At 33.9% G+C, this 22661-nt stretch overlaps 1 protein-coding gene across 2 annotated transcripts in view; it reads right to left on the reverse strand.

The window, feature by feature from the left end:
* Window positions 1–22661, reverse strand: part of LOC119639099 (zinc finger protein rotund) — a 128922-nt gene that overhangs the window by 84267 nt on the left and 21994 nt on the right. The window contains exons 1-2 of one of the 2 annotated variants that reach the window (XM_038036298.1): window positions 16878–17157; window positions 14334–14828 (exon numbers count right to left, since the gene is read on the reverse strand). In XM_038036298.1, coding sequence (XP_037892226.1) covers window positions 14334–14828; window positions 16878–16898 — 516 coding nt within the window. In that variant the 5' untranslated portion in view covers window positions 16899–17157. Of the gene's footprint in view, window positions 1–14333; window positions 14829–16877; window positions 17158–22661 lie in introns of those variants that run through there. The other variant, XM_038036297.1, reaches the window with a different exon arrangement.

A 22661-nucleotide genomic window follows, 5' to 3' on the forward strand; every position in this document is an offset into this window, starting at 1 on the left:
TAAAGACTTTTCATAATGGGACGTTATGTGGGCAGTGGTCGAAAATGTAAACCTATTCAAACTATTTTGAATAGCGTCCGTTCTTAAAGCAAAGCACGTAGGTGTACCAAATTTTATCAATGTATCTCAAAAATTTCGACCTGTAGCTTGAATACAAACTTACACGGACAGACAGAGAGATGGATAAGATAACGAAAAAAATGGTTTATCTTAAGTCCTTCTGCGTTTTACATACATCCGGACCAACTTAATGTACCCTATAGCACAATTCGTGCAGGGTATAAGAAAATTAAATAAAATAAAGAAACTTATGTTTACGCCTGAATCGCCAAAAACGTCTCATACTGATTACTTCTCGTTTTGTAAACAAATAATATTTTTATTATTATTTTCACTAAATGAATTTTAGAAAATCAAAGCAATAAAAATATCGCATCCCAATAACCTATAAAATCATTCAATTTTCTATACAATAAATAAAAACAAAGCCGGCAAACAGAAAAAAATTGTGAGCGGAAAGGGGGGGGAAAAAAAACATAGAAAACATTAGATAACAAAATATTTGAGGCTTTTTTAACGCTTAACTGAAATTCAAATGTTTTAGAAAACGATAAAAACAACAAACGTCACAAAAACTAACATGTTGCTGTCGATTTTTTTTGTGTGTTTGTGTTTTTAATGTTTTTTTTTTTCTAGATATGTTTTGATTTTCTAAAATATAAATATAAAGACCGTGTGTTTATTTGACTTGTATATGGCATATGCACATCCATATGTATACGCGAGTGAGTGTTTGTACGGCTATCAAAATTTAGTTTTTATCAGTTTTCACACTTTTTGTGACACATAAAGCGATTAGTTGCCGGTGTTGAATAAATCTGACTATTTGCTATAGTTTCGAGAGATAGATATATATCATCATTCATAATAATAGTTGCATGAATATTTAAATTGTCATAAAAACGTTTGAGAATTTTTGCATTTCTAATCGTATTGTGCGACGGCAAATTTTATTCAAGTATTTGCATAAAATATAGTTTTGCATAAACGCATCGGTCGCCGACGATAATTGAGGAAAATGTTATTTAATTGATTGCTTTCATAACGAATTATGAATAGTAAAGCGCCATCTATTGTATTTGATTAATAATTTATAAAAACTTAGAGGAGCTATATTGTGTACTCCCATTAACAACTGATTGCAGTTATAATTTTTATTTTTATATAAACGATGAAGTCACAGAAGATTAATCGTTTACGTGGAGACTGTGTCATCTCAAAAAAAAAAAAAAAGAGAAGAAAGCAAGTTTTAGAAAATACTTGGTGCAAAAGGGTTGCCAGGTGGCTAAAAAAAACCTTACAAAAAAAAATACTCAACGATCTAGGGTTTAAGTAACAAGGCCCGATGGAAATCATATGAATGCTAGTCTGCCAGTTCGATTAACATTAGATTAAAATATTAGAGTCGAGCAAACCCGATGCCCTATACATGTTCAATTAGAATAGCTATTCACTCGTTTTCCGTCGCAAAAATTTCCGACCTGTAGATTGAATACAAAAATACGCGGACATATATCAGGCGAGACAGAGAGCTTAGATCAAAGAATGGCTTTTTGAATTGATCGATATACTAAAAGGTGGGACTATCCTGCGTTTATCCTCCATCGCAACTGGTATAGAGCGTTTTTACTGATATCTAAACAAAAACTTGGTATCACTATTATCAATGAGACTAGAACTCGCTGATTATAAACGAATTTAATTCAATCCACTGCGTTATCTCATTGCCTGTAACAAGAAACCTTTGTGCGAAGAGGAAGAATGTTGAGAACAGTCTTCTTACAGAGATCTATTACCTCTTTGCTGTCAGCAGCAATGCTGCACTTCTAATTACCCTTTGAAACCATTTCGGTGAAAAATAACCTGCGATAACTCCAACCTTTAATAACTACTTGAAGAGCTTCCAGCAGTGATCCTAGACTGTTTCCCAATATTGAACCTAACTCGATAAAAATTACCTACAATAATACTCCTTCGGAAGAAGAAGATCGTGGACGATGTGTTTCCCATAGATACGCTTTGTTATCATTGCTATCAATGATACTCAGCTACTGATTAGTCTTGACTCTGCGCAATCTCTTACCTGTAAGAAGTTATATATGTCAAAGAGAGGGAAGAAGAAAGGCAGTGTTCCTATAGATGCGTGAGAGAGGCATTATCACTTCCACCCACCAATCACTATTGAATTCAATCCGATAAAAATTATTTATCATAATATTTACCTAACATATTAGGGGAAGACTACGAATATTTAGTTGGATCGCTTTTACCAGCGATATTAGATTGTCTGTTAATACTGGATCGAATTACATGGAAAATGACTTCATCTGTAATGAGTCATACTTAGCGAGGAGAAAGAATATGGTGTTTTTACAAATCTCTGGGAAATTATCTGCATCTGGTGGCTTAGTATTTAATATTGAACCCACTTAATGAGGAATTACCTGCGATTATAAATTTTGTAGGGAGAATAGGAATAGGAAACTAACAAGCATTATGTGAATAGTGAGAATGTGAACAGAAGGTTTTCTGGATGATTACCTTTATCTCTGGCCATCACTGTAACTGGTAATATCAGTTTGCTATCTAATATCGAACCTGCTTTTAAACAAATTATCTGCGATATCTTTTACTTGTAATAAGTAATAATTGGCAAAGAGAGAGATTATGGACAGCAACCTTCTGATCAATATCTAAACAGATACCTGGATCGTAGCTAGCAATAATGCTATACCGTCAATTAATATTGGACCTAATTCAATAGGAATGACCTGCAATTACTTTTGTACCTGTAACAGTGGTGTGCAGAAGTATGTGAAGAGTGAGAATGAGGATAAACCTGGCATCACTGCAACCAGCAACACAAATCCATTAATTAATATTCTATTTGGTAAAAAGTTACCCGCGATAACTCGTAGCTATAACAAGCAATATTTAGCGAGGAGAGGGAACTTTCAGAGAGAGGATCTGTAATAACAAATATTATGTAAAGACAGTGCACTGCTGCAGCCCTTTAGCTATTTATCACATGCGACCATTCTTACCGGAAATACCAAGTCGCTTACTGATATTGTATAAGAATTCGATAAAAAATTTAGGTGCAATCATTCTCACCGATCAAAAATAGACAAAAATCGAATACTTGCCCAAACAATTTTGTAAGTTGTTCGGACGAGCAAGAGCAAATGTTTATATGCAATGTTTGTATTCACCTAAATGCTAAGGATATTATTCCGCTTAGCTTGGACTCGACGTAGGCCTTGAGGATTAATTTACATTTCCCTTTTTGCCAGGGTTTTCTTTGCAAAAAAAAAAAAGAAGAAAATTTTCTTGATCACTATTGTCTCCAACGCATATGTGAATAAAAATCCCTTCCATCTTAAGTATGTTTACAAAAGAATAAAAAATGATTTTTAACTACACCCAGAGCTAAAACTTAAACTTAAGTTCAGTGATAATTACATTTTGTGGAATAAAAATAACTTTAAGTCAATTGAAATAAAGTGTATTTAGTGTAAAAGTTTTCCAAATCAAATTAGTGTGTTACGAGAGGAAGAATTATAATACACCGCAGTAAGGGAGGAACACAATCGTGTAATTAACAGCCATGTACAGAGGCAACGATAACAACAATAGTAAATGCAACACTCGAACAGGAATGCTATTCGCTTTTCGATGGTGACGCATTTGATTTCAAGTAACAAATATGATGTGGCGGACATTGAGTGAACCGGTACGGCTAACGTTCTTGTTATATTGTGCGGAGGTGAAGTGTGCATCATTGCTATGTGAGCCTGAAAGGCTCACACCTAATACAACAAAAGATTTGGAAATTTACTACACACACCGACAAAAACCAATTGCCCAACCAATACACTTACAAGTACGCACATACACACACTTTCAGGCTAAGCATACAAAGCATCCGGAAAGGATGAAAAAAAAAAAAAAGAAATAATAAAAAATACTAACCAAAGCAGAAAAATGAAACCCAGTTCTGAAAAAGAGTATTAAATAGAAGAAAAATATATATATATGTACATATATATATGTATGTATTGAGAGTGGGTTGCTAGAGAGTAGGAAAAAAATAACGCAAAATCCGTAAAGAAAGAAATTCAAAACAATTTTTTTCCAACATTTTTATGAGTTTTTTATTTGGGGGTTTTTTTCTCTCTTCTTCTTCTTCTTCTTTTTTTCAATGTTGCTGTTGTTTTTCCCAACCATATCCTTATAACCCCTTTTTCGCAAAACCCAAAACCTATTTCAAATGGAAAAAAATTTTTTTTTTTATTTATTTATTTATTTTTATTTTTTTATGCTTTCCTAGTAACTAAATGTGTTTGTAAGTGACTGAGTGAGTGAGTGAGTGAGTGAGCGAGTGCGAATGAGCGAAGCGAGCGAACGAGCTTACAACAGACCCATAAAGCGCGAAACTGATCACATATACACAAACGCACACCTACTACTCAATGGCGATGCCACCTTCAGCACATATCTATAAAATATTATTGGGACAGTGTGGCTGGTTTTGCTGTCTGTCGAACTGGTTAAGGGCTCTTTGGGTTCTGGGTCTAAATGAATGAAGTAGAAATAAAAGAATCACATATAGAGGCGCGCATATAGCGAAAAAAAAGAAAACAAAAAAAAAATGATAAAGAAGAGAAGAGAAGAGAAAAAGTATTAGGAAATACACACAATTTTTTATTTTTCATCGTTGGACATTCGCATTGATGTTGGTGATGATGATGATGATGATTATGATGATGATGACGACGACGAAAATAATAATGATGATGGTGACGATGCGTCGGCTAAAAGCTATGAACGGAGATGAAAAGATTTAAACCTTGCTTACTCACACTTGTATTCTGCATACAAAAAAAAAAAAGAAAGAGAAATCTACTTAGAATCTATAGTGCGTTTAAAGGCCTCTCGTTTTACATATAGAGTTAGTAGAGCAACAACAACAACAACAACAACAATAATAAATGCAGTCAACATTTCTAACGAAAGCAAAGTAAGCGAACTTATAACGGCATCGTCATCATCATTATCATCATCATCATCATCATCGGGAAGAACTTCATAATGCACTCTCGCTTTGATATCCTTCTCCCTCCCGGTAAGAGTTGATTTTCCCTTGCCCATTATTTTTGAACCTAATTCCCATACTCCTCCCTGAGATAAGCCAAATGATATATGCGTGCGAATGTGTATGCAAGTGTATACATATCTATGTATACATATTCGGTGCTGTCGTTTTCCTTTTCTTTCTGTTCTTTGTGTTTACAACTCTCACATTCAGCCTTTATTTCAAACAGTGCATATTTTTTCGCCTGCTAACCGCTGAAATTTTTTTCCCTCATTTTGTCTTATTCGCTTTTTTCTTTGCATTTTGCGTTTTTTTTTTCTGCTTTTTTTTTTTTTTTTTTTTGTATCTTTGGCAATTTTGTTAACCTTTTTCAAAACAAATTTTTTTCTGTGTTTTGTTAGACGTTTTTTTAGCGTTTTTCGCATTTTTTCCTCTGTCTGGTTATATTGATTTTTTAAGCTAAACATTTTTTTTCCATTTTTCTGCAATTTTTTTTACTTGCATTTCTTTTTTTTTTATATCCAATTTTTTCCTATTTTCGCTTTTGTGTGCACAGAGAGATACAAATATAGATGAAAGCTGTAACCATCAAATGCTACATTTGCTTTAATATGTTTTTCTAGTCGATTTAGAAGTTTGAGGTTAGCATTTGTATTGGCGTTTTGTGTCTGTGTGTGTATGCATCCGTGTTTCGACATTTACATTTACTGTTAATTTTTTACTCGTTCTTTATACATATATATATATATATATTTTTTTTTTTGTTTTTCCTTTTTGGAAATAAAAGGCTTTTCGTTTTTTCATGGTTACTAGTGGTCAGTTGATTGAAGTATTAATTTGTCTTCTAAAAATTTTCATATTAAAGTTTTCTTTTTTTTTTTTCGATAAATTAAAACGTCAGTCAGCTCCAAAAACTATACTGTAACTTTTGAATATTTTTCTAAAGCTAATGTATGCAACGGTTTCTTTGTTTTTTTTTTTCCTAAATCTCAAGGATAATGAATCGTCGAAATAATTAACAAGTTTATGGAGAACTTTAATATAAAAAAAGAAAAAAAGCAAAAATGTTTAAAAAATGATATTTTTTTAGAAGAAAAAGAGGCTTGAAAAATATGCGTATATGATGTAATGTTCATTCAATGTTATAATGTTAAATTACAAAAAAAAAAAAAATTATCATTTTAAAGAAGAAATTCATTCATAGCTGAGTAGAAAATTGGAGAAGGAATAATGTTCGTTTTTAGATCCACCTTTAGGTTATTATTTGATTACGGTACTTATTGAACTCTTTGTAAGGTAAGTTAGATCTCTACCAGATCTCTACCAGGTCATTAGAGAATTCGATGATTCCATGATCCATACATTAGGGACCCGACGGTTCGACAACGCATACATTACAAAATGATTATCCATCAGGCCCGAACACCGTTTTAATACCACATCGTAAGCCAAGTGTATTGTACACATTTCTTTTTATAGTAGGCTCGGATTTCTTTGTGCTGAGTGTACTTTGATTGTGTCTCCGAATCCCATTCGAAGATCACAAACATATGACTTTGAATGAGACTTTGACAATGTTTCGAGAAAGTAAGGTAATGACGTTGTCGGATTTGCGTTGAATCGTTCTTCTAGCCTTAGCTTTCCACCCGCGGGTAAATGCGTTTGCACCGGAATTCGTAAAGAGACCCTGACTAATAAAGTTATCCTTGTAATGAAGCATAAGAAGTAGTTAACTGAGTAAAACAAAAGGGTTATAACAACAGAGCCAAGAGTTGTATATTGAGTAGAGCTAAACAGTCATATAATAAGTAACATTAGCCGATAATACAGTTAATGAGGCTAATAAGGCTAATAAAATGGTCTAACGCTAGGATTACTGAATTCAAGAATGGTAAGTTACCTATGAGTAATACAAACGGCATATGGGAATAATGCACATGGTAGCATGCAGGATTATTAATATAGTCGCATCATCGTTCAGTCCAGATAGTGAGTACTATCCCAGCATAAATAGAAATGAAAGAATTTGACCTCTTTACAGTTTGGTTAGACCAACTCTGGAATGTGCCTGCTTGGCACAGTCTCTGTCGTCTTGTTGAATTCGAAATAATTCTTGCTTTTCGCCCCCGATCCCGTCGATTTTATTGCGTCATCTCCATATGAAAACTTATTCTTAGCGATTTTATGATTTTGTTACTTATAACTTTACATTCACTTGAGAAACTTTGACTTATGCATACATATAATAAATGGCGTTGTTGACTTTTCTTGCCGGCTTTATTACTTGAAGCAAAGTTCAGTTGTCTTAGTCGACATTCAAGATACTTTGTGTTCATAAAATTTACATAATGTATTAGGTGCGTGAATAAATTCTCCGCATTTCTCTATAAAATGCCAAAAAATTTGATTAAAAAATTGTTTCTTCATAGTCTAATAAGCGAAGTGTAACCTATCACTATCTATGGTCTGTTGCCTCTTGTGAAGTTGACTTCGTATGCCGTCGCGATAGAAACTTTATGGTTACGAAGCCAAATAGCTATCAATCCATTTTTGCACACCTTCAAATTTTACGCATCGCTGATGTGTCAAATACAACTGCATCCATCTAAACCAGGGCTAATCAGAAGGAGACAGATATGGAGAATAAACTCGCTATCGCAACAAGTTTCCAGCCCAAGTTGATGATTACTTCGTGGCTTGCCTTTCATAGGGATGGACGGACGCATGCAAGACTTTCTTCGCTTTCAAGACTAAAAGTTTTTGCCATTTACTAGCCATTACATACCTACCACCACCAGCAATGTCAGTGCATCTGACATCGATATTTTTACACTTTGTAAACAGGTGAAGTTCATAACGTGCCATCATCAATACGTGAACTGTATATATATATACACAAAATTTCGAAAGAGGTAAATTCGAACAGAGACAACTTATTTGCTTCCCTAACAAGTTCAGCTAACAATTAGTTAATCCACTTAAGAGTCTTTTCAACGATTTTTATAATCTAATCTCTTTATGCGATTTATTATAATACATAAAATGTTTTGTTTATTTAGTTATCAGTTTTTGTTCAGGTATTCACAGTGTTAAGCCTGAACAAAAAGTCATGTTTCAATCTCATATTTATATACTGAACGGTTTATGTGCGATCAGCAGACAAGCGTCTGAAGGCAACACCCACAAGCATTTGAAATGGACCCTTCCCCTGTTATGCCGAAGCTGAGATATTTTATTATGGAAAGTGATGTTGATTCAACCTAAGATTGTCTGTCCATCTGGGCGAGTTGTTACCTTGTGCTCAAGTTTAAATTTACTACATTGGCCTAAGGATGATGGCTACTGAAAATAGTTCGGATCGGTCCACTTTGGTTTCATTCCTGAACCCCAACCCATGTAAGGTTCTTTCTGAATGGTAACCCTTTTAGAAATATTTCGACAATGGTATTTTATTACTTATTACTTAATAAAACAAATAACTGTAGCAAGTTTGGATCACACAAGGTCTATTTTTTAGACTCCAACGGGTTGGAGTACGGGTTGTCATGAAAGCAAGCCCTTATCTGAGAAGAAAGTCTAATTTTTGGAAGCAAATTAAATTTATCAAATTTGCACTAGGCGAAGTGATGTAGGGTATCTGAAGGTGCGCCTTGCGCGACTTTATTGTTCTTACCTGTTTTTTTGTTAAAATCAGAAGACATTTTCATCTAAACTATGCTAACAGTGGTATTATGTTGTTGTGATTGTTCACAACTCTTATGGGGGAAATTTTCTCGTCATCGTTTTTGTCACTTTATGTATGATATTGCGACGAGAGACTTCTAAAACTCTTTTAAAACTCTTCTGAAAGTATTCTGAAGTACTTCTAAAGCTACGAGAGAACACCGGTTCTTTGCCATAATTTTTGTTAATTTGGGTCTTTAGAGTTCCGGAGCAATATTCACAATGAAACTTGCCAATCTCACAATCTCACAAAGCCACAACAAATACAAAAAAAAAAAACAAAGGAAAAATCGTTGTGATCTCAGAATATGACTCTAAGAGTAATGACATATTCATACTGTCTTTGGGGAGAATGTCATAAAAGAAGTAGATTTCGTAAACGGGGCTAAGGCTTCTAAACAATTCGTTTATTCGCTTACGGGTAAAATTTAATTTATTATTAAAAGTAAACTCAAGATTTAAGAAAGTTTTACAAATCTTAGAAAAATTATAAACAATTAAGGCTGGACCGGTGCTATATATGGTTTAAGATCACTACTTTTTAGCTGCCTATAACTCTCTAGCATCTGAAAAGAAAGTTGTCTACAACAGATTCTGCTTACGTTTCAGTGATGTCAATATAGTCAGTGCTTAGTCGATAAAGGCGTAACACTTAACGATTGAAGCACACATCCACTAGGTTGCGAACAATATTTTTCCATCTCTTTCTCTTTCGCTTTCCTTTCCTTTCTTTTGTCCGTTTTGTCAGTGATCGGTCATGTTAAAAAAAAAAAAAAAATGAGTTCACAGATCACATAAATAAATTGTAAATAATTTTATAGAAATATTGAGAAGATTTAAATGGAAAGGTGACGGACTATCCAAAGAAAGGAAATCATCCACAGCTTTTGCGATTACCAGTGTGAATGAGTAGGTAAGTCGACGGTAAGGCTTATCGATGCCAACTTTAGAGAATTGGACAAGGATGAGACAGTGACCTTTAGATGCCTTAGATAATTACTGGCCAGATTTGCTTACGAAGCTACCCAAACGCCCAATCGGGCAAGTAACTGAAATCTTTCATAAATAGTGATTGAAAGCAGCGAAGATAGTTGAGTGTGTACTAAACATGTTTGCCAAATTGTTGCTGCTAAATGCCGAAGATGGCGCAATTCCTCCTGACAATCGCGTACGAGATTAGGTCCTGCATCACTTTTGGTATATTAGGCTTACCGCAAACACTTGACCTAGTATTCAGAATTACGTTCTGAGTTGATCTAAGCTTGTCTATCCATATGTCCACCTGTCCATCTTGTATTCTTTTATGCAATTTTTCGTTGTTTTTGATGAAATTTGTTCCATCGGCCTGTTTTGACTTGAGGACGTAATCTATACGAAATGGTTCGGATTGGATCACTTTCAAGACTATGTCACATAAAACGCCTTATTTTTAAAAACTCTTCGGATTAAGCGTAAGTGGGGCATGTCTCAAGTTTTTACCCGGTTTTTGTTTGTTATATTTATTTTTCTATTATAATTTATTTATTTCAAAAATTTAAGTTTTTGCGCTTGCAGGGCGCAGTAATAATCGAATTGAAAAGGCCAACAGACATAGGATAATGATTCAATCAGCGACGATGCGGTGCTTAGATAGTTCCTCCAAAGCAACACTCAACGATAGTTCTGTGCCGGGACAAATACCATAGGATTTTGAAAAGAGCTTTAGTGAATGAAAGCCGCATAGTGATCATGCCTTTGACGTTTTCTCATCAAAAAAAAAAAAAAAGGAAAAAAAAAGAAAAAAAAAACTTATATTTTATGGCATTATCTGAATATCAGACGTAGGGAAATAAGGACAAGTAAGTCATTCAATTCAGTCGTACGTACGCCAAGGCAGCACATGCACACATAGTTTACCATTTTTTTTTTTTTTTTTTGCTCGTATTATCTCTTTCGAAACTTCTTGTAGACCACTTAGGTTTTGTGTTCGTGCACTTTTTTATCCGTTAACAACCTTTGTTGCAATGGGGAAACAAATTTTTCCGCTGATGTTCGTACACTTTTAAGCAGAGTTTTACTATAATTTTTGCATTTTGTTTTCAAATTTTTTTTTTTACTTTATTTTATTTGTATTTTTTTTTTTTTTTTTGAAAGCGTTATTAATTTAAAAGTTTGTTGTTTACTAAAACTACTACTGTTGGTCAGTTGTTGTCGTAGACAAGTGTATTTAAAAAAATTCAACTAAAAAGCAAAACAAAACGAGAGAAAAAAAAAGGAGAAAAAGAAAAGATAAAAAAAAAAAAAAATATATGGAAAAAAGTTTTGTTAAAACTATTGGATGAAAGCGTATATACTCCAAGCTAAGGTACAATGTTGGTTCATTATTTTTCGCGCGAACGTGCAAATTAAGTAAATTAAGTGATGGCTAGAAGCAACGAAGAGTAAATTATAAAATATAAATTTATATGTATATATACATGTATATATATATATATATATATATATATATACGACGAACAAAAGGATGAAGAAAGAAAAAAAACTTTTCCAACAATAAAGTAGAATTTTTTTTTTTTTTAAAGTCTTGGGGAAAAAAAAATTTAATGAAAAAATTTGAAAATAAAAGAAAATCGGTGACCCTTTATTAATAACGAGATTAAAAAAAAAAGAAAAAGAAGAAGAAGAAAATGAGAAAGAGAAAAAAAGTAAGCTAAAAAGTATTTTCAATGTTTACATTTTTTCTTTTAGCCAGAGTGATGTGATGCGTCCCTCTTCTACCTGTGCGATGGACACTGTCCATTGTCCATCTAACATACAGGTTTGCATGTAGTTGCAAATACTCTCACTAAATGACTTTCTCTGCTTGCATTCTAAAGAAAAATGTGCAAACATTGTCTATGAATCGTCATAACAACTATTTTTTTTTTTTTTTGTTTTTTGCCAGATATCCTTTGCTCAGTGAAAAGTTAATGCTTAGTGCTTGAAGTGTATGCGTATGTATGTATTTTTACATGTTAGAGGGATATGCTTGTAAATCATGTTTAAATCTTGGCTTGAAATTGAAAGAAAGTTAAATTAAGTCCAACGGGTTCGTTGTCTTTAGTTTATATCGCATTGTCTACATGTGTCTTGTTGTTAAAGGTGATGGCAAGATTTCTCTACTCTCTTTTATTTTGTTTATTTATTCGTTTTTCTTTGTTTTTTTTTTTTTTGTTTTTACTTTTATTATACTTTATTTTGATTTCTTCTGTTTCTTTTATTTATTTATATACTTTTTTTTTTTTTTTTTTTAAAAATTTTTTTTTTTTATTTTTACCCAAAAATTATTTTTTAAAAAAAAAAAAAACACCAATCATTTATTTCCTCTATATATACTTTAATTTAAAATTTTTTTTTTTTTTTTTTGTTTTTTTTTTTTTTTTTTTTTTTCTTATTTCAAATGATTTCTAGAAAAAGTCTTTACTGCGTTGATGAAATGAATTGAAAAGAAAGGAAGTTTCTTATAATTCATTGTCAGTTCGTAAAGCTGATTGCAGTTGGGTGGTGGTGATGGTCAAATTGTTAAGTACACGCTTTAGACTTCTTTACTTTAACTTTTTTCTTCTTTTTTTTTTCTTTTTTTTTTTTGCTGTGAAACTTAATTAATTTTTGTCTTCTTTTCTTCTGTTTTTGAACCTTTTTCAATCTCTTCGTCTTATTTAGTTTACTCCTTATACAATCTATTCGTGCAATATACTGACTAACAAGGCAATATACTTTAACGATTAAAGATTTTTAAAATTTTATAGAAAAAATCTTTATTAAAAATTGAAAGCAAATAAAAGCTTTAAGGAACTAATTAATAATCGTGATAGATACCATGGAAAGATCAATATTTTATTCCGTCCTTAACTTGTTCAAACAAAAAAACAAAAAAAAAAATAAATAAAATCTTCACTTTCCCAACAATAGCTCGATTTTCTTTCTTAAGCCATCACCTGATCATACAAATAGTTTGATATCTACAGAAAGAAAGCTTGACCTAGTGATATTCAATGAATGCCTCAATACATCCAATAGGGGTTAAGGAAACGGTTGAAAGGAAGAAAAGAAAATGGCGAATGGTTTTGCAATGATCCATGAAAGCTTTTTTGAGATCTATCGTAAAGGAAGGAAGAGTTTAGCGTATAATCGTGAGAAAGTTCTTAGCCTATTAAAAAAATGGATGATAAATATTTAATCTATCGTAACAATTGCTTGCCGATCTTGATCTCTTTCTGTTTAACTGCGACACGTGATTTTGAGGCGCAAAGAGATTTCCGCTAAAAATATGACAAAGTCGTTATTCTTTCAACGCCGAACTATGTTTCATTAACGTCAAGTAGCGTCCACTTGATCGTGAAAAAATCTTACTTCGTTATCGAGCAGTCATAATACATAATCAAGTAAGTTCGTAGGATGCCGTTGAGATGTCCCCACTATTAACGAATCCATACTTACTACTTTTGTTATAATACGACCGAGGGAAAAACTCAATCCCTTTCATGACATTGTATATTCTAAAATGATTGTTATATGTACACTAATAGCCGAATTCGAATTCAGATATGTCGCTTGAAGATTGGCACTATACAAAAATCATATGGATTTGTCAATAGTTATCTCACACCTACATGTTAGCCCACTTGAAATGAGTGGTGAGGTAGTAGGTGAAGTGGTGTTTTACAAATTAGTCGGGTTCTTATCGATGATCAGAGCATTTTTGATCTGTTTATGATAGATGGAAATACTGACAGAGAGGGAGAGAGAGCGAGATAATGCGATGGCGGGGAGCTTTCTGATCGAATGTAAGAGTTTTTACAGATAAACATGACAAGGTCTCCGGTCAACTGCGAAATGGTCTTCGCAACTCCTTTTACGAATCCAATTTCGTTTTATCGCTAAGACATTTTGAATCTGCAGCAGCAATGCGGTTTTCAAATGCTCGCTAAACGGTTTGTAGTACGTAAGGAAATCTTATTTGAGTGATCGCGAAAAGACTTGTAATGGATAACAAAGTTATTATTAAGTGTTCGTTAAGCGGATCGAAGTCAATTTGAGAGCTTGAGGTTTATATCATCTTTTGATCGCTTTTAATCGGCGTTTCCTTGATAAATTTGCGGCTATGAATCAATTAGCTTCGATCGTCCACCTCTCATCAAAGGCAAAGAGATTTTTAGAAAATTAATGATTAAGCGCGAGATTGATAATTGATTAATTGAACCCCTGCTAATCGGTCGCAGTCGATATTAAACAAAGCCAAAGCCAAGTTTTACTTGTCAGAATCGCTTGGTTTAACGAAATCCTATTAAACGAATGAATTTTTAAAATACTCGTCCCTTCCGTCCAATTCAAATTGAGTATGAATATAAAAGCCAAAGCAACAAAGCAATAAAATGCATTTTCAAAGACTTCAACGTAATAGAAATATTAATGATTGAAAAAGATTTCTACTTACATCCACATTACCATTCCACATATAATGCATTCCGACCGCCGTTGGATCGTGATGCGTTTGACCGGTCATATGCTCAGCCATAACGGCACTCATCCAATGCACTAAACCTTGCGTAGGATTTTGTCCTTGCACCCCACTAATTGGCATTGTGTCGCTATTATTGTTATTATTACTTGTCGGACTACTGCAACCAGAGTCGTTTAATAACGATTTCGATTTTAGAGATGATTCCTCTTGTTGCTGCTGTTGAGTGTGTTGCGTTAACTTTATAACATCGGTTTCAAGATTAGATTTTAATGTTGAATTATACGCTTTTGCTGTTATATCAAGATTTATATGATTTTCTGCGGGTGGAGTTGGCGGTGCAACCGATGTCGCCGAGATAGCTAACGATGTCGCCTCACCAATTGTTGTCGATAAGTTATTATTTGATTCGCTTTCTGTCTCAATAGCCGGCTGATTCGAGTTATTCGACCATAAATAATTATTAGGTTTCTGAAAAAAAAATAAAAGAAAAATGCAAGAATAAAAGGAAACTTATAGCAAAATATATGATAAGTCAAGATTTGTTGATCGGAATTGTGTTGATTGTAAATTGCGAAGAAAGGAAGATTGAAAATAAATTGATTGAAAACGAAAGACGAAGAAGGAGCACTTGTGACTAATTCGATTACCCTACCTATTCGGACAAATTGATCAGCAACGTGTACGACAACGTGTACAACGTGTAAGGGCTCGTTGTTAGTTAAAAAATTTAATACAGACCTTTATTCAACAAAAGGGAGGGTGAAGATGTTCTATTTTGTTCATCTTATCTCAAAAAAATTAAAAAGATTGTTAGTAAAGAAGCGGACTCAGAGCCGAAAATTCTTTGTGGAAGCTCCTGAAGCTTTAGAATATATTGGGCAGCCGAACAAGTTTCATTTGGAACAGACAAGTAATCGTTTAATAGCCAACTTGATCTTATTTCATAAAAATCGAAAGCAGTTGTTACTAACTATACAAATGTAGACCAGGAGCTCCGGCAAGGGTTCTCTTGTCTTACAATGAATCGGAAAGATGAACAAAGTTGGCTATAAAACGGGTTTTTCCTCAGCCGAGAAGTAATAGTAAGATTGCCGGCTTGACCCTATTTTAAAAAAAGCCAAAATTAATTGACAGACTCAGAGAAGCAGAAAAAATTGTTAAAGGACTTGCTCTGGAATAAATTAGGCAGCAAAGAGAAAGCTCTGCCAGAAAGAGTTTCACTCAAATGAGAAGTAATCGTTACACTTTCCACATCTGCATGTAAGGAACCCGGAGAAGATGCAGAAGCTGTGGAATGACCTGGAATTGAGCTCTGAGAACGAGTTACGGAAGCGAAAAAATTTGCGATTAAAGAAACTCCACTGCGAAGCAAAGCAATCGCTGCACTTTCGACTTCAAGTTCTTTGTTATAGAAAAAGCTAAAGTGATTATTGGCAAAGACACAGCACGGCATCATGGTCGTTGCCTTCGAAATTACAGAGGTGTCATCTTTGGTATGTTTTCAAGCCCGCAAATATAAATTGCATAATATTTTATTAATTAGTTTATTAGGCATGTTACTTGACCAATTGGGATCAGATATATCCCAATTTTTACTTTACCAGTTTTTGCGCGGAGGAAAAGTTAATCCGATGGTGTATCTCGTGTCTCGTATCGATTATACAGTCGATGATATAGCCAATGGCTTAAAATGTATGCCTACTTTCATAATTCTTGCGCTTACATTACAAGCAGTGATAGCAAATCGGATGGATGAACAAGCACACGATCAGACAGAATATCGAAATGAAATAGCAAAAGACGGACGGACAAACACATAGCGCATTAAAGAATTTTACGTCTCATCGCAAGAGATAAAATAGCAACGGACGCATGGACGGACAAGCCCGCAAGCAAACGGACTCTCAGGAATTTTACGTCTCCTGCACCGTATAAGACGGCAAAGAGGGGAATTTTTGAATCATCTTATTATGAGAGACTTAGAGTAAACCTTTTCCTCTTCATAGCGCTTATAATATGGAAAAGCAAGTAAAAAGATTATAGCGGAACAGTTACTCATATAACGAGTTTGCCAATTAAGACGTTATGTGGCCAGTGATCGAAAAAACAATCAGTTCCGTATCATTTTCAATACACTTTATCCTTGGATCAAAATACCTTAATGTCTCGCGCACGTTGAATAGAAGAAAATAGAAAAGACCGATGGACAGACAGGCTTAGATCGATGCAAAAAGTGATTCGGAATCGATTGATAAATGAATAGCTAAAAATAACTCCCATGTCTCTCCCATGAATCCGACGCACATCCGTACAAACTGAATAGACGCTTGTACCACCAAGTGTAGGTGAACGATATAAAAAAAAAAAAAAATCCAAAAGAAAAACAACAACATACATGTTCATTAAAATAATTTATTAATTTCAATAAACTGCCCGAATATTTATTCATTCATTCATTCATTCATTCATTCATTCATAGAGTTTTGTAAAAAGTATTCGACAGCAATGAATACGCACTTTTACACTGTTTGTGGCCATATCATCCTTTTTTGCATGCTTTCGCTCTATTTTCTCCGCCGTGTTATGTAAATATTTTGCAGCTGATTCCGTAACTGCCGCAACTGCCGAGGCAGCAGCAGCAGCTGCTACGGCTGCCGAAGATGTGAACAATAAATTACGAGGAAAATGTGTAACAACCGAGTCATTGCTAGCAACAGGTGTGCTAGCATTAAAGAAATGCGAAGATTCGGATAACGCGGTAGTGTGCGGTGTCGAATGCTGCTCTGGCGAATCATTACGATTTGAATACTGCTGCTGCTGCTGCTGCTGCTGATAATGTTGATGTAAATGATGGTGATGGTGATGATGATGATGATGATGGGGATGGGGATGGGGATGGGAATGGGAATGGGAATTTTGTTGTTGCTGTTGATGCTGTTTCTGATGTAGTACAGCGGTAGCGAATAAATTTTTATAAAATTCAGCCGGCATTAAAAAAGAAGGTGACGGAGGATATTCAGTTTTACGATTAATTAACTGAGACTTGGCAGACATTTTTGTACTTAAATTGTCATCAAACGTTAACCGATTATACAGTGACGTGGGGGAAACGGAAAATGGAGACATTTTCATTTAAGCGGTAAAAACTTGCGGTTGCTTAGCTAACTTCACTTTCACTTCAACATTACAACTATTTTTTCTTTGCTTTTCTAAGTCAAAAATGTACTTTTTTTCTGGTTTTTTTTTTGTTGTTTTTGTTTTTTTGTCAAAAGTGTTTTGCTAGTCAATTATTTGCTCCAAATAAATCCTTTCTTTTTGTTTTTGCTTTGTTTTTTTTTTTTTGTTTCTCCCCTTCTATTTGTATTTATTTGTATTTTTATTCTTTTGCACAAAAAACATGCATGAGCATGAGCTCAGCAAAAAGAAGAAGAAACACAAAAATAAATAAAAAGGAAAACTTTAACACACTTCCGTTTCCGGTTTGTTGCGCTTTTATTTCTTTTGTAAAACTTTAAAAAACTTTTACTTGCTACGCCGCACACGGTGTCAGGCCGACATCAGGAAAACAAAAAAAAAAAAAAAAACCAAAAAGAAAGAAGAAAAAAAACACAAACAACTTCACACTTTTTTCTGAAAACTTTTTTTTTTTTTTACTAGGCGTCGTTTGTTGTTGGTGTTGTTGTTGTTGTTGTTGTTGTTGCTGTTGTTATTGCATAGATAGATAGATAGATAGATATATCTGAACTAGTTTTAGAACCGGCACATATTTATTTAATTTTATTTTGATGGATTTCACATGTGTTCGTAGGTAGGTATGTACATTTTGGTATGCAAGCGCTTGACTTTTCCTTTTTTTTTTTTTTTTTTTTTGCAAATAGATTTTTATATATTTTGATTTGTTGTTGCTTTTTTGATGTGTGCATATGTATTTTTCTTTATTTTTTGTTTTTATATTTTTTTATTTGCCGTTTTTAGTCTATGAGTAGTTCACTTAGAATCGCATCGGTGTCGGTGAGTTGTGTGCGAATATGTTTTACTTTTTCCATTTTTTTTTTTTTTACGATGTATTTATTTTTGATATATTTGTGGCTATATATTTTATAGACTCTTAACAACCTTGACTAGTTTAGTGCTTTGGTATTTTTTATTTAGAATATTTTTTCTTTTCTTTTTACATTTTTATAGACCGTTTGATTTGGTTGGGTAGTGATTTTTTGTTATGATTGCATTTCTCTTTAATTTTTATTAAATAAAACGATGATATGTTGTTAAATATTTATGTTTTATAATATTTTTGACTTAAAAATTATTATCTAATAATATTTTATTTACTTATTTTTTTTCTTAATTTTTATTTATTTAATTATTTATACTTTTAAAATTTGCACTTTGCTTAGGAACTTTTGGTTGCATTTTATTTTATTTAATTTTTTTTTTTTTTTTTTAGTATTTTTTTCTATTTGGTTTTTACATTACACATATCGTTAGGAACTTTGTTTTCGGTTTAGGTAGATTTTTGAAAAAAATGTTTATATTACGCCTCGTTTCGTTTCCTCTTCATTCTATAAATAATTGAATAAATTTTCAAAAATTTACTGCGTAATCAATTACTTTCAGTCACGCCATCGAAAGTTAAAATCGGCTCTGAAAAATCTTGATCGAAACTGCTAACTAAACATAGCTTATTGTTTGACTGTCTAAGTGAATAGCGTATAACACGAAGCGATTATAGAAAACGAAATGTGAAAGCATTTTTCATTGGCATTTTAGACTAATCTTGGATGCCCATCATTCCATCTATTTCAAATAAATAATTTAACTATTAATGTACGGTAATTGTAAACTAAATAAAACCAGATTTTGTTCGACCGCTTGTTAAATGTACATTAAATGTCACTTGAATAAGGACACATAGCAACTGCTTTTGCACGATAGCTTTTTAAATATATGTTAACTGTAAGTTAAAAGGGATCATATAAAAATAGCTGTCCTTAGTTGGACCGTTGAATATGTGTTCGATATATGTTAATTAGGAAGGCGTGGAAACAGCTTTCTCTCGGTAGTTCGTAATCGAACACAAAGAACCGAGTATTGCTTGGCAGATTGTTAAAAATACGTTAACTGCAGGTTAAAATCGCACATATTGAATCGCGGGTTTCTCGTTAGTCAGTTATATCTATGGTAATTGTAGGTTAACATGGAACTACTCTTCCTAGGTATGCAATTAAATATAACTTAGATAAGAAACCTAGGCAAGCCATAAAGTATAACTTAGGTAAGAAACAAGTTTTGCTCTATTGCTACTAATTGAACTATAAATTTAATAAAAAGCAATGGAATTGAGTCTCACAGGCAGCAGCTTAAACATTAATGATTACAACACACAGGCTTTGCTCGATAGCTATTTAACTATATTTGAACGGTAAGTAAAAAAGGTGCAAGGGTTAGTTCTTCTTAGGTAGGTCGTGGAATATATGTGTTCAAAAAGTAGAAACAGCTTTCCGTTGATAGCTTAAAGTCAGTGGTAAGTCAACATGGAACGCATACAACCTAAACACAATGACAGTTGATTGTTCTTTTAAGAGTGGGAATTAAGATTGCAAAAAAAAAAAAATATTCGTCTGAGTGGCCGAAGTCGAGGAATCTCGACTAGCAACTCAATGGTCGTGGGTTCGAATCTCAAGTGCGGTAGAGTTTCTAAGAAAAGACGATAGTCTTAGATGCTAATGCTTCAAGAGTTTAGTCTTCGAATTTATTTCTCTGGCGAAATTAATAATATTAATAATAATAGGATTGAAAATATTGAAAATAATGGAAACGAATTTAATTCCGGCATATCAATGCGTTTAGTCTTATAGAAACAGCGCTTGCTCGATTGTCCGTTAAATACAGGTGAACCGTAGGCTAAAGTGGAACATGTAAAAGCAACTTTGCTCAACTTTTCTCAGTTCGGTTAAAACAAAGTTAAATGGGAACGAATTGAAACATCTTTTTATTGACAACACAAAGCCAAAATTAAGTCAAAATTTAACACATAAAACACATAAATATATGTGAGTTGTAATTTAAAATGGCATATTTCTCATAAGCCCGTAGACCCGTAATTATAAGGTGAATAGGAATGTATCGAAACGTCTTCTTTTCAAGCGGTAGCAAAATTTATCTTAATTTCAGTTTAAGTAGAAAGAAACAAATACGAACAACTTATCGAGAGAGCTTTTGCTCGACCGGGACTGGAATACAATAAAGCTTTTTCTTTCGATCACCACAAGGAGATTTCCTGTAATCCTAGACATGCTACTTTATTGGGCATACGAAGCGCAATCATACGTAGAGTTTATGGAAGTATAAGAACCGATATAACCCAATGTCAAGTTCACCGATTCAAAAATAATTTACAAACCATACACAAGTATGATTATTGTACATTCAGAGAATCATGAAATGATTTCATTTACTCATCAACACACTGCATATGTTTAGAGAGCTCTTCAGATTGGAATTGTTGTTCTATGTCAAGAAGCCCAGACACACAGTCTGTTCTTATCCGTTCATTGATCTCAACGTTTGTGCGGTCAGCAGCTTTACTATGGTTTCTTGATGGTTCTATCTATTTGCCAGTCGGGTTGATCTTCTGCTTTGCTTATTGCTTGTTCATGCGCTCATACCTGTCGTTTGTAAGTCCGATCACTAATTTACCTAATCATTCGTCTGGTAATATGGCATAGACCACCGCATAGGCCAATCGTTAAGAAACATGACAATGAAGTTAACATGACCGGATTCAATTCTGAGTTCGGTAGATCGTTTGTTTTTGCTTTATTTACATTGTAGTCACAACGCTGACAATTTCAGCTAATACTTCTCTGCCTTCAACTGCACCCTATCTCTATCTGTGCGCATCTTTCTCATCATATCGTTTATGCAAATTATATGAGCGCTAGCGCGTTTATGTACATAAAAGCGACTATCTTCATCTATCTTCCTGTCCGTGGCTCATTTATTTGTCCAACTACCTCCCATACATCAATGCACTGACCTATCAACCTCCCCATCTGTTTGTCTTTATGCCTATTAAAGCATTATCAATCCATCTATTCTGTCTCAGATCCCATATACTATTTGTACCTGTTTTCACACCTTCATCCATCACTTCCTTTGGCTGGTCTTCCTTCTTTTTATTTACCAGCCTATTTATTCAACCACATATCCAAATATCTTTATATTCATCGGTCTACTTGCGCATCTATCTGTTAATCTGTATGACCGATACTTTATCTAATTGTTAGTTTATCGGTCAATACGTCCAGTGGTCCATCCCCCACCCATCCACCATTCAATCTGCGTGCCGTGAATGCATCGACCTGTGTACCGAAGCTTACGCTTTTCAATTTGTTCGTTGGTCGCCCATTCATTCATCTGGTCATCGGTCTATTTATTTATCCGACTGCACGCCCACTCATTCGCTTGCACATCTGCTTATTAGTCCCCGGTTTTGCTTACACGTCTCTCTGTCTGTTCATCCATCCAATCATGTGAGATCTCATCTTCCATTCCCTAGTTTGTCTGTGGATCTCCCAATCCGTCCATTCATTAACCGCTCTACCGGTCTCGCTGACGTTCATCCATCCAAAGTCTTTCAGCTGCTTGCGTTTCTCAATAGGTGCACTCATATTTGTCTGTCCCTACGTCCAGTCAACTGCATTTGCCTTTGTTCCTAAAGGCGTCTGTCAGTGTCTCTGCGCGTTCTTTTAAAGGGTATCGCCTTAAATCTTCAATTCTCGGTAAAAATATGGTGTCAGAAAGGCTTGAAACTTGACATATCTGCGCAGACTAAAGTTCTTTTAAATATCGTTTTGCAATTTACTCTATAAGTAATACTCGTAGCATTCGGTTCAATGTTATCCGATTAATTTTAGTTGATTTTTGTTATGATGTAATATTGGAATTTGGTTCAAAATGAAAAGCTTTTAATAATGTTATACATTCGTGACTGTCACAACCAATAGACGAAAAAGACAGAAATATAGAGATGATGGCCGCAGCTCAATGTCAATGGGTGTGTGTCCAATCGAAAAGTATTACGCCTTACCTGACTGAGCACTCACTGCAACTATTATTGATGGAAACTCCACCGTAGTTGCTATTTGAACCCGCAAATATGGGCATGGCAGTCGCTAATCTTATCTAAATTAACAACCTATGAATATATATATATATATATATGTACATCTATATATATAAGAGCGTGCTTATATGGAGAGAGTACTGTACTATGGAGTACAATAAAGTCAGCACACT

Source organism: Glossina fuscipes, unplaced genomic scaffold, assembly GCF_014805625.2.
Source record: "Glossina fuscipes isolate IAEA_lab_2018 unplaced genomic scaffold, Yale_Gfus_2 112, whole genome shotgun sequence".
NCBI classification, from domain to species: domain Eukaryota; kingdom Metazoa; phylum Arthropoda; class Insecta; order Diptera; family Glossinidae; genus Glossina; species Glossina fuscipes.